Raw genomic sequence first — 11,457 nt, forward strand, 5'->3', positions numbered from 1 at the left:
CTAACTTTTCATAATTTATGGAAGAATTCATTAAAATTTAGAGCTTTGAGTGTATTTAATAATTTCACTTGATTGACTAATTAAAATGAGAAAATGATTACATCAGTAAGAAGTTGATAATAATTATTTTAAAGTAATTATAGTTACCTATTAGCGGTTGAAAACGATATATTTTAAAATTTTTGTATGAATAAATCAAGTAATAGTTAAAAGATCTATATAATAAAATATAATTTATATTATTTCCAGAAAAAAAATAATTTACTCAGAAAAATATAATTTTCATACTTAATTAAATAAAATTAAAGGGCTCAAATGCACATTAAAAATATATACATCAAAAGATTGCAAAATGCATTTGCCTTAAAATTTTTGAAACATTAAAAAACATCAAAATATAAAATTTTATTTATAAATATCATTTATAAATGAAGTTTACTGTCAATTTTTTTTTTAAATTATAAGTAACAAAATTTAAAATTTTCAACCGCATTTTAAAACTTTTAATTTTATTAATTTAATCTTGAAATTTTAATATTAATTTAAATTTTAACAATTATTTGTCTTAAAATTACATAAGTTGAACTGAAAATTTTAATTTCTTTTAATTAAAAATGAATGAAGAATTTTGAATTTATTAATCATTACACCAATAAATTATTTATATCGGTTTGATTGAAACATAATATTAGTACAAAGCAAATCTATACTTAGGAAATGGTAATTTTCTTCCTTTATGCAGGTTGATATCTGATTGGCACAAGCAGTAAAGACGCTTTCTTATAAACTGTAAGACCAGCTGCTTCTTCCATATTAATATCTTCCACCTTCATATCAAAAGGCAGCTTCCAATCAAAACAAAACAGAAGATTTGCAAGTGCAAGCTCCACTGTAGCTAGTCCCATAACTATCCCAGGACAACCTCTCCTTCCACCACCAAATGGCAACATTTCAAAATTCTGCCCTTTAAAATCAATTGGGTTGTCTATAAATCTCTCTGGAAAGAATTCTTCTGGGTTTCTCCAAATCTTAGGGTCCCTTCCTATTGCCCATACATTGACTTGGATCCTAGTCTTGGGTTGAATCTCATAGCCGTTGATGCTAAACTGGGACATGGTTTCTCTTGGAATTAGTAGTGTGCCTGGTGGGTGCAGTCTCAGTGTTTCCATCACTACCATCTTGAAGTATCCAAGCCTCTCAATGTCACTTTCTGAGACTTTTCTTTTGTTTCCAACGCAGGTTCTGATTTCTTCTTGTACTTTTCTCATAACTCTTGGGTGTCTTGCAAGCTCTGCCATGGCCCAAACCAATACTATTGCTCCAGTGTCCACTCCAGCCAAAAATATGTTCTGAAATTAAATAGGATTTTTTTTTTATTAATTCAAGGCTAAAGAGAAATTGATTTATAAATCCACATTTAATTTGGTATATATTTGAAATTTTAAGTATTTAGTTTGGTGAAATCAGATTGAATCCTACTTTGTTAAATTCATAATGAATTATGATTATGCAGGTTTTTAAATCTTTTCTAGTTATTTTAAGAATTTAAATTCTACTAAATAAAGATGATTTTCTTATTTTTATAAATTGATATTGTATTCTATTTTTATATTTCTTTGTCGTATTAACAACATAATTTATCAAATATTTTATTCAGCTCATTTTTATTATAAATAATTATTGAATTTTATTGAACCTATATATATCTCAACAATTTCAATAAATATGCAATAGTAATGACAACTAAAGAACCAAGAGACAAGAGTTATAGCATCATGTAATTAATTCTAGGAGTGAAGGGTAAATATGGAATAAAACAAGTTGTTTGAGGTGATAAGGCTCTTTATTATTATATATTATAGAGATAGATATTTGTGGCAGCTCCATGAAAAGTCCAAGTTCATATAACACAAAGCTTAGTGAAATCTCATAGTCAGAATCCTAATAATCCAACCAAATCAGGAATAGTCGCAAGCAAATTCAATCATTGAGGGTTTTATTTAAGGTTTTTGAGGTTGATGGTTTAATATTTGTCAAAGATGCAAAATTTTTAATGTTATCTTTAATATCTCTCAACTTTAAGTCTTTTGACTCCAAATTAAATCGAATGCCTTTAGACTTTAACTAAGGTGGCTGACAGCCTTTTTTTACCAGAGTTCCGGACTCTAGCAGCTTTCTTTGATGCACTGACACATGTGATTTGGGAAAAATTGGAGCTTGGGTCCAGGCAAATGGTTTTTCATGGATTATGAAATTCTTAATTACAATTCAATCGGTTAATAATTAATAAAGACAAAGAAATGGAAAGAAGGAAAAAAAAGGTAGTTAGCTTACCATGAGAATTGCCTTAATATGATCTTCTGAGAATTGAATTGTTCCAGATTCAGTTTGAAATCTCTCCAAACGTAGCAAAACGTCGATAATATCTTCCTGTCCAGGCTCTTTGGTTCCCTTTTGGATGTGATCATCTATAACCTTTTGGTAGAAAACATCAAATTCTTGAAAGTTTCTTTCAAGCCTAGCATGGAGGCCTGTGAGTCTATCAACAATCCAACCCACGTAAGGAAAGAAGTCAGCTGCAGAGAAGCTCCCAAGCATGGCCAAACCTTCATGAATCACTTCTTGGAATCTTTCATGGCTTAACCCTCTCTCTTGAAAACCCTTCCCAAAAGCTACTCTACAAGTTATGTTCGCAGTGAGAGAGAGTGTCTTCTCACTGAGATCAACAGGAGTGGCAGAGGAAGAAGATTTGGAGATGGAATCGATAAGCAAATCAATCTCTTCTTCTCTAACGAATTGAAATGACTGCACTCTCTTGGCACTGAACAGCTCAAGAACACAAATCTTTCGCATTTCTCTCCAGTAATCTCCATAGGGAGTGAATGCTACATCAAGATAATTGTAGGATAGCTTTCCAGTACCAGCCAGGAGAGGTCTACTGCAAGTATTGATGTCATGGGTTTTCAAGACCTCCTTGGCTGCATCTGCAGAGGAGACAATAAGTACTGGCACACGACCAAGTTGGAGAAGCATCACGGGACCATATTTCTTGGAGAAGTTCCATAAAGATTGATGAGGCAATACCCCAAGTTGGTGCAAGTTGCCTATGATTGGAAGTCTTGGAGGGCCTGGAGGTAGGTGCTTTCTCTGTCTGATGTGATCCTGAAGTTTCTTTTTTAAGATAAAAAATAATAATGGTAAGAGCAGAATAAGAGAAAGAGACCACATGACAGGCGAGGTAGGAGAAGCCATTTGGCCTTTGCTGGTGGTGGTGGTTGCTGGAGTTGGTGCCTCTCTCGCAACGGAGGTGGTGGCGGTGGCAATGGTAGAGAGAGATGGAATCAGTATCACATATTTAGCGTAAAGTGGGGATGTGCAGGATCAACAATAAATATATAAGAAAGGAGGAGATAAAAACATCAATAATTTTTAATTTTTATATTTCCTAACCTTTTTTAATTGAAGTTTTACATGTTTTGACGAATAAATGGTTAGAAATTATTACAAATTTATATTTTCTATTAAATCTATTAATTTTAAATTAATAAAAATAAAAATCAATATATATTTTTTGAACATTTAAAATAAGGAACCAAAAATTTTAATCTACTCGTCTAGGTTTATCACCTTTATAAAATAATTAAATCTTTACCGAAGTAAAATAAAAAATCACATATAAAAATTAACATTTTTCATATAATTGACCAATTAAACCTCATAAAAAGTTTCCTAGAAGAGGTATTTATAACCTAATTTCCATCACTTCAAATTTAATTAATATTACAAATTTATGGAAAGAATGGTATCTATTTTAAAAATTTACTTAATATTTGCAAGAAATTATTTTTTTTAATCACGACACCGTTTTCGCTTCTAATGTAATGCCCCTTCCCTCTGGATACTGGACTGGGTCTTTTTCTTGTCTGCGCTACTCTAGAGTCAAGGCACTGTTTCCTCTGTTGCAGTCTCGCTGCTATTCCATCTAGTGTCCTTCAACACCACCGTAGCCCCCTCCGTCTCCGGCGACGGAGCTGCTGCTGCAACCTTCTTTACACATCCTCTACACGCTCTGCACCCCGACCACAAACCACCACAAAGGTTTGTTCTCAGTGCTTCCTTGCCCTTTCTCTGTTTCCAGATTTGTTGATTTATATATATATGTACTGAGAGAAAGGAAGTGAATCCCTTGGTTGATTCGCAGCTCAAACCCTAGTCTAAGATTAAAACTCATCAAGTTTTTCCTCTGTTCTTAGCTATTTAATTGCTTATCTTTCTTCTGCCTATATATATCTATATGAGACTGAAATTGCCCTAATTCTATCTGAACTTCATGTGTTTTCTTATCCGTTGTTTCTTGTTGTTTGTTTTTATTGTTAAATTGTTATTTTTTTTAATGGGGTTTGCTTTAAAAGCTTCAAAGGCATCTATTATACTCTGAATTTGTAATATCATTCAACAGTAATTGCAGCAATAAGCACGTATTTATTATCCTCAGGTTAGTAAGACAATAAACTGGATGAAATTGCCTCATAAACTTGATATTGAATGCTGAATTTGTGAGAATCATAACTCTGAACGAACGTGATCATCAAATGTACAAAATCTTGGTCTGGGCTCAGGTTTTTATCCCTATTAGGGAAAATAATGCAGGTCTAGCCCTAACTTTCCTCCTTGGGTTTTCAAAGGCCGAAGTGATCTTTGATAGTGATATATCACTAATTTCTTTGTGTTTTTTTTTTTTTTTGGTTCCATATGCTCCAGGACTTTTGTCCGTCTAGTCAAAGAATATTGATATTATGGATTTATTTGACAGATATTTTATCGTGCCTGTAATTCCAACTTGTGGAGTATGGACCGGTTAGCCATATCCTTTCTTCTATTGGTTCCTGAAATTTCTATATAAACATAGGAACAGCCCAATCGACAACTTAAACATTCGAAGCTTAGAAAGATTCTGAACAAAGATGGCTGGTCAAGAAAAAACTCTAGTGGAAATCTTAGAAGAGAATAACCCTATTGATCTTTCCAAATACATAAACTATGTCAGTGCTCCACAGGCTGGTGCCATAGCTACATTTTCAGGCACAACTCGGGACACATTCGAAGGGAAGATAGTTGTGGAGCTAAGGTATGAAGCATATGTACCAATGGCGGTACGCCAGATCAAATCCATATGTTCATCAGCTAGATTATCTTGGAATGTCCACTCCATTGCTGTTGCACACCGCCTGGGTCCAGTTCCAGTCGGAGAAACTAGTGTCTTTATTGCAGTATCAGCTGTTCATCGAGCTGATGCTCTGGATGCTTGTAAGTTTGTTATTGATGAGTTAAAGGCATCTGTTCCAATATGGAAGAAGGAAGTTTATTCCAATGGAGAGGTTTGGAAGGAGAATTCGGAGTTTATGGAGAGGAAGCAGGAACTAGGAAAGACGGGCTGCTGCAGCAAGAAGGTTGAGTTTGAGGCACATGTCACAAAGGGCTGCTGTGGATCTAAGGTCAAAGTGAATGATGAAGCTGCAAAAGATGAGCATCAATGATGAAACTGAGAAATAGAAAATTCCATGGAAATTGCAGGATTTATTTTTTTCTTAACTTTTGTTTAAACACAAGGAAAATAAAAAGGGAAATGATTGTACCAGTATTTTATGTAACTTGTCTAAATAAAATGCTGGCCCTTCTGGTTTGTTCTTCACTCAAATTCCACATACCGTAAATGAAAAGTTCATATATTGTTTGGTTATGGATGAAATTTGACCCACCATAAATGAAAATTGTTTGCAACTTCGTTTTTTCTCTACTTTCACCCGTCAAGAATGGTTATGGGTTTAGGTTAGGCTAAGCTTTAACAGAATTGAATTGTTCGTTAGCCAGAAGACAAGACTCACTGGCAAACCAAATTGGCTTTTTGCAGAATCTAGTTCATAAGCAAATAATTCTAGCAATCAAATCAGACAAACACAAGCATTCACATTTCACAGCTCTTTCACCAAAAGATGTTATTGACACTTAGTACAGATCACAAAAGAAGCATGATCTTCCCTATGAACACTGACTATAAACTCAAATCAAGCATTTGTTGCACGCCTTCACTACTCACTGCCACCCTCACCACCCCCAAAAGATATAAACAGTGGCAAACCAAATTGGCTCTTTGCAGAAACTAGTTCGTAAACAAATAATTCTAATAATAAAAAATCATACAAACACCAGTATTACTCAGCTATACAAAACAAATCTGATATTCAAAAATCAAGCATTCACACTTCACAAATCTTTCACCAAAAGATGTTATTGACACTTAGTACAGATCACAAAAGAAGCATGATCTTCCCTATGAACACTGACTATAAACTCAAATCAAGCATTTGTTGCACGCCTTCACTACTCACTGCCACCCTCACCACCCCCAAAAGATATAAACAGTGGCAAACCAAATTGGCTCTTTGCAGAAACTAGTTCGTAAACAAATAATTCTAATAATAAAAAATCATACAAACACCAGTATTACTCAGCTATACAAAACAAATCTGATATTCAAAAATCAAGCATTCACACTTCACAAATCTTTCACCAAAAGATGTTATTGACACTTAGTACAGATCACAAAAGAAGCATGATCTTCCCTATGAACACTGACTATAAACTCAAATCAAGCATCTGTTACACACCTTCACTAATCACTACTACACTCACCACCCCCAAAAGATATAACAGTGGCAAACCAAATTGGCTTTTTGCAGAATCTAGTTCAAACCAAACAAAAGAAGCATGATCTTCCCTATGAACACTGACTATAAACTCAAATCAAGCATTTGTTGCACGCCTTCACTACTCACTGCCACCCTCACCACCCCCAAAAGATATAAACAGTGGCAAACCAAATTGGCTCTTTGCAGAAACTAGTTCGTAAACAAATAATTCTAATAATAAAAAATCATACAAACACCAGTATTACTCAGCTATACAAAACAAATCTGATATTCAAAAATCAAGCATTCACACTTCACAAATCTTTCACCAAAAGATGTTATTGACACTTAGTACAGATCACAAAAGAAGCATGATCTTCCCTATGAACACTGACTATAAACTCAAATCAAGCATCTGTTACACACCTTCACTAATCACTACTACACTCACCACCCCCAAAAGATATAACAGTGGCAAACCAAATTGGCTTTTTGCAGAATCTAGTTCATAAGCAAATAATTCTAATAATAAAAAATCAGACAAACACCAGTATTACTCAGCTATACAAAACAAATCTGATATTCAAAAATCAAGCATTCACACTTCACAAATCTTTCACCAAAAGAAAGATGTTAATAACACTAACTACAGATCACAAAAGAAGCATGATCTTCCTATGAACACTGACAATAAACTCAACTCAAGCATTGTTACACACCTTCACTACCACACTCACCACCCCAAAAAGGATTATCACTCACTAACCACGGACCACAAAAGCTGACAATATGGAAATTAGACCATCAAAAAGATATCTTGTTTTTCTGAGTTCTTCAGGATGATTGTGCCAAAAGACTTTTTGCTGGGGTAAGAAGAGCCACAGCTCCACGATCTGTACTTGAGAATTTCTTATGAACAGCCTTGAGTTTGCTTTCAGCAGCGGCTGAATGAAATTTAACCAGAAGCTTTGCACAATCCCTGTCACATTACAAAATAAGAAGACTTATATTTGTTATTGTTCTCTGCTTCTCTATTCCACCAACAAAATAGTGTGTGCAAATTGTGGTGCATAGGTCATAAATGAAATGTAAGAAAAGGAATTACATTAGCATATTTTCACTGTATCCTGTGTGATGCTTTAGAGTTTCAGTCCAAAAGGGGCTCTTATCAAGGGTACAACGAGCGGCATACACAGCAGATGCAGCGATCAATGAGGGGCAGTACATGATAACCACTGGATATTGCATCAGACCAAGTTCAACTAGGAAAAACACCATATTCTCCATCTACATTAGTAAGATAGGATCAACTAATCTGGGACAAATCTAACTGAAAGGCAGATTTAAAAAGCAAATTCTGGAAAAGTTATGTATATTGGTACCTCCTTATCAGATGGAACCGACGCTTTGATATATCTAACAAGGAAGACATATGGTGTAGGAACAGTTAAATACCATTCCAACTTTCCCAAGATAGCTTTTTCCATTGTAAGAACCTGTTCTCTGATATAGGCATTATCTGATATGCAAATGAAGTCACTGACCTGCAAATTTCAGAAACAAATATAAGGAATACATGTCAGTGTGAACAATTACTCCCTAGACAGCTCAATAGGACATGACAAAGAATACCTCTGGTGCCCATATTTCTTCATACTTGCATGCAATGAGCATTGAGCTGATGCCAACCAATTGAAGTTCCCTCCTTGGTACAACCTTGACAGCAAGGAATCGATCAATTATATTTAAGGTAAGGTAGAGAGTTTCTGGCATGAGTTCGAATTTGCGATGAACTTCAATCAACCAATCCACAAGAATTGATCTCATCTTTACATTTATGTCGGGCTGCAAGTGCATATAGTCTTGCACCCTACCATCAGCCTGCAAAAGGAGCCCATCAGCTTAATCGGTAAAAAAGGGAGAAGGAGAAAATGGGGAGTTGAAAGATATAATAATTACTTCTGTGAGCTTGTAGAACTTGTAGATATCATCAACATATTCAACCACAGCCAACTCATTTTCAACATCAGCGGCATCAATGTTCACCAGTAAATCTTCTGGCTTTTTGGCAAGTCCACAAGCAGCCTGAGATTAATCAAACCAGGTCAGCACTCAGCACAACCAATCATAAACCAAAAAGAAAATAGAACAATTTTTTATTTTTTTTTTAGAAAAACACCTTGCTCCTTGCAGTCAGGATGGAAGTTAGGGTTTTGACTTCCTTCCTTGAAAACCCTTCTTTTGATACTCTTCTGCTAACAGGTTTAATATTCTCACTTTCTTCATCAGAGCTTATCACAATCACAGTCTCAGGTACCTGCTTCTTCTCAACTAGCTTTTTTGCAGCTGCCCTTGTTGCCACTGGACCTCTCACAGCTCCAACCACATTACTAACATCTGTAAATGGTTTCTGAAAATTGGCAAAGTTCAAAAAATTCAATAGGTGGGATTGTATTCTAAATCTGATTCTATTTGGTAAATGAAATACAAAACGATATAGTCATTACCCTACCTTCCCTTGCAGGGCTCGATCATTCACCAAATTACCAATGTCTTTAAGCACTCTTCTATTCCTTCCATCAGCTGCAACGTTCTTCTGTTTCACCTCTCCTAAAAGCAAAAATAACATGGATCAAAAACATTGGTGAAGGAGAACTCCCAGCAAAAGTTGTGTCAAAATACATAAAAAAGAACACAAAAAAAATGTCTCAAAAAGCTAATTAAGCAATACTTTAATAAATGCATCAACTGAAAACATAATATTTAGAAGATTTCTTCTTTGATGATCAAATCTGATAGGAGATTATTTATGATGGGAAAATAAATAAGAAGAAAAGAAACAAGAAACTAGATAAAGTATCACTTGAGAAATCTGTATACCAAGAATCAACCCAGTTGGAGATTTTGCAAAACACTTGAAAGAAAAAGAATTTTCCAGGAAAACGACAGTGAACTTGAAGATAACTACTGATGAATTCCTCTAAATATATTCAAAATGCAAGAATCCAGCGCTCATAATTAAATAGCCTGTTGTCAAATTTAGGAGAAAACACATAAAATAAAATCCGTCTACAAAGTCAGATCTAAAAAGAAATATAAATTAATCAATGAACGTTAACATACAAAATCAATGAAGAAAGAAATTATTATATTATAACAATAACTATGAGATAAGTCTTAAAGGAATTGTTTATTACTTCAACTATTATATGAAAAAAAACCATAAAAGAAATCGAGAACAGAACCAGACCCCAAAATAAATCAGAAAACCCACAACGCTATTTGCAGTTAATTGAAGAACCTTTTCAACTCCCAAAAAAGAAAAAGAAAAGATAAGAAAAGAAAAGAAATCAAATCAAAATCAAGAGTGATGATTAGTAACCTCTTAGCTGTTGATGAGGAACATCAGCTCTCGACTCCATTTCAGGTTCTTCTTCTTCTTCGTCGGATTGTTCTTGGTTTTTACCAAATACTTTTGCAAACAGTGATGAGAGAAGCTCTTGGAGAAGACTAGAGCGCGTCCCTCCTTCTTCTGCGTCTACGGTCGCCACCCTCTCTCTCTCTGCACAAAACCCCTTTTATCACCCTTGTAGAATCCTTCTTTCTTTCTCTGTTTCTTGTTCGCTTTCTCAACTTGTCTGGAGTGGGAAGGGAAGAGAGGGTTAAAATCCTTTGTTTTAAATATCTCTCTGCAAATCCTTTTGAAGAGACGCGAGCCTCTCTAACGGTCTTATTTTTTGTTTCGTTTCAACCGTTGGATGCATCCAACGGTTATCAAGTGGTTAACGCCCAATTCTGGGTTTCAAGTTTTGGAATTTTCTAGCCGTTAGTGATACGAACACTTCTACTGAGCCGGAATGTCGGACAAAGAAATAAGTTTAAAACTAATTATTTCTATTAATTGCGATACTAAGTCTTCGTTCCCTCAATTTTTTAATAAAAAATTAATATAATTAAATTGAAAAAAAATTATAAACTTATAAAAATTATCTGTGTCGTGATAAATTTATCATGATTTTATTAAAAAATTATCATTTCTTTGAACTTTTATATGCATATTTATTTTTAATCAAAGAAGTGTAAAATGTTAAGGGGTAAATTAGTAGAACAAATGGATTGATCCTTTGAATTCTATATGATTGTTGAAGAGTCTTTGTAGACTTATAAAGATTAATGTCTCTTATAAAATTATCATAATTTTATTAAAAAATATACACTTAAATTTGTGTGTTAATATTAATCTTTTATATAAAAAAATTAATTATAATATTAATAAATTTTAATTTAATATTATCGAAGACGTTTTTATTATCATAAATATTGAGTTTGAATTTTAGTTAAAATTAATTATAATAAAAAAAATTATAATTTTAAAAATAATGAATTATGAATATATTAAGTCCAAATAAAAGTGTATATTTAAATCATTTGAGAATTAAATTTAATTTTGATGCATTTAAATTAATTGAAAATAATTTATTAGGATTTATTATATTAAAAAATAATTTAACCCGAACAGTAACTCCGTAAGCACTTAAAGGATAAAAAAAAAAAGAGCATTGGTGTTGATTAAGTTGAACTGCTTAACCTTGGTAAAAAATGCAAAGGATTGGAGATGCAGGGTATCGAACCCTATACCTCTCGCATGCAAAGCGAGCGCTCTACCATTTGAGCTACATCCCCGCCTGTTTATAGTTTAGAAAAGAACACTTTTATACATTTATTGTAAATTTCTTCGCTCAAGATTGAGACGGACAAAAATGGACAA

General features: G+C 33.7%; 3 protein-coding genes and 1 non-coding gene across 6 annotated transcripts; 1 reads left to right on the forward strand and 3 right to left on the reverse strand.

Moving 5' to 3' along the window:
* Nucleotides 1-615: 615 nt before the first annotated feature.
* LOC110653331 (cytochrome P450 71B10-like) lies at nt 616-3,476 on the reverse strand. Its single transcript, XM_021808915.2, has 2 exons — nt 2,335-3,476; nt 616-1,349 (listed from the first exon to the last, which is right to left on the reverse strand). Exons 1-2 carry the CDS (start codon nt 3,250-3,252, stop codon nt 735-737), a joined length of 1,533 nt encoding a protein of 510 aa, XP_021664607.2. The 5' UTR covers nt 3,253-3,476; the 3' UTR covers nt 616-734.
* Nucleotides 3,477-3,786: 310 nt separating this feature from the next.
* LOC110653334 (molybdopterin synthase catalytic subunit) lies at nt 3,787-5,692 on the forward strand. Of its 3 annotated transcripts, XM_021808923.2 has the most exons (3): nt 3,787-4,098; nt 4,496-4,650; nt 4,762-5,692. In XM_021808923.2, exon 3 carries the CDS (start codon nt 4,965-4,967, stop codon nt 5,535-5,537), a length of 573 nt encoding a protein of 190 aa, XP_021664615.1. In that variant the 5' UTR covers nt 3,787-4,098; nt 4,496-4,650; nt 4,762-4,964; the 3' UTR covers nt 5,538-5,692. The 3 variants fall into 3 exon arrangements, with proteins under 3 accessions (XP_021664615.1, XP_021664614.1, XP_021664613.1); XM_021808922.2 differs by lacking the exon at nt 4,496-4,650; XM_021808921.2 differs by lacking the exon at nt 4,496-4,650 and having other exon boundaries at nt 3,788-4,098; nt 4,814-5,692.
* A 1,559-nt stretch (nt 5,693-7,251) lies between these two features.
* On the reverse strand, nt 7,252-10,369 carry LOC110653333 (G2/mitotic-specific cyclin S13-7). Its single transcript, XM_021808920.2, has 8 exons — nt 10,072-10,369; nt 9,202-9,299; nt 8,869-9,099; nt 8,649-8,774; nt 8,322-8,570; nt 8,072-8,233; nt 7,795-7,976; nt 7,252-7,668 (listed from the first exon to the last, which is right to left on the reverse strand). The coding sequence occupies exons 1-8, from the start codon at nt 10,109-10,111 to the stop codon at nt 7,524-7,526; spliced, it is 1,233 nt and encodes a 410-aa protein (XP_021664612.2). The 5' UTR covers nt 10,112-10,369; the 3' UTR covers nt 7,252-7,523.
* A 930-nt stretch (nt 10,370-11,299) lies between these two features.
* TRNAA-UGC (transfer RNA alanine (anticodon UGC)) lies at nt 11,300-11,372 on the reverse strand. Its single transcript has one exon. It is a non-coding gene; the product is annotated as a tRNA-Ala (tRNA).
* Between the last annotated feature and the right edge of the window lie 85 nt (nt 11,373-11,457).

Source organism: Hevea brasiliensis, chromosome 9 (genome assembly GCF_030052815.1).
Source record: "Hevea brasiliensis isolate MT/VB/25A 57/8 chromosome 9, ASM3005281v1, whole genome shotgun sequence".
Taxonomy (NCBI): Eukaryota; Viridiplantae; Streptophyta; class Magnoliopsida; order Malpighiales; family Euphorbiaceae; genus Hevea; species Hevea brasiliensis.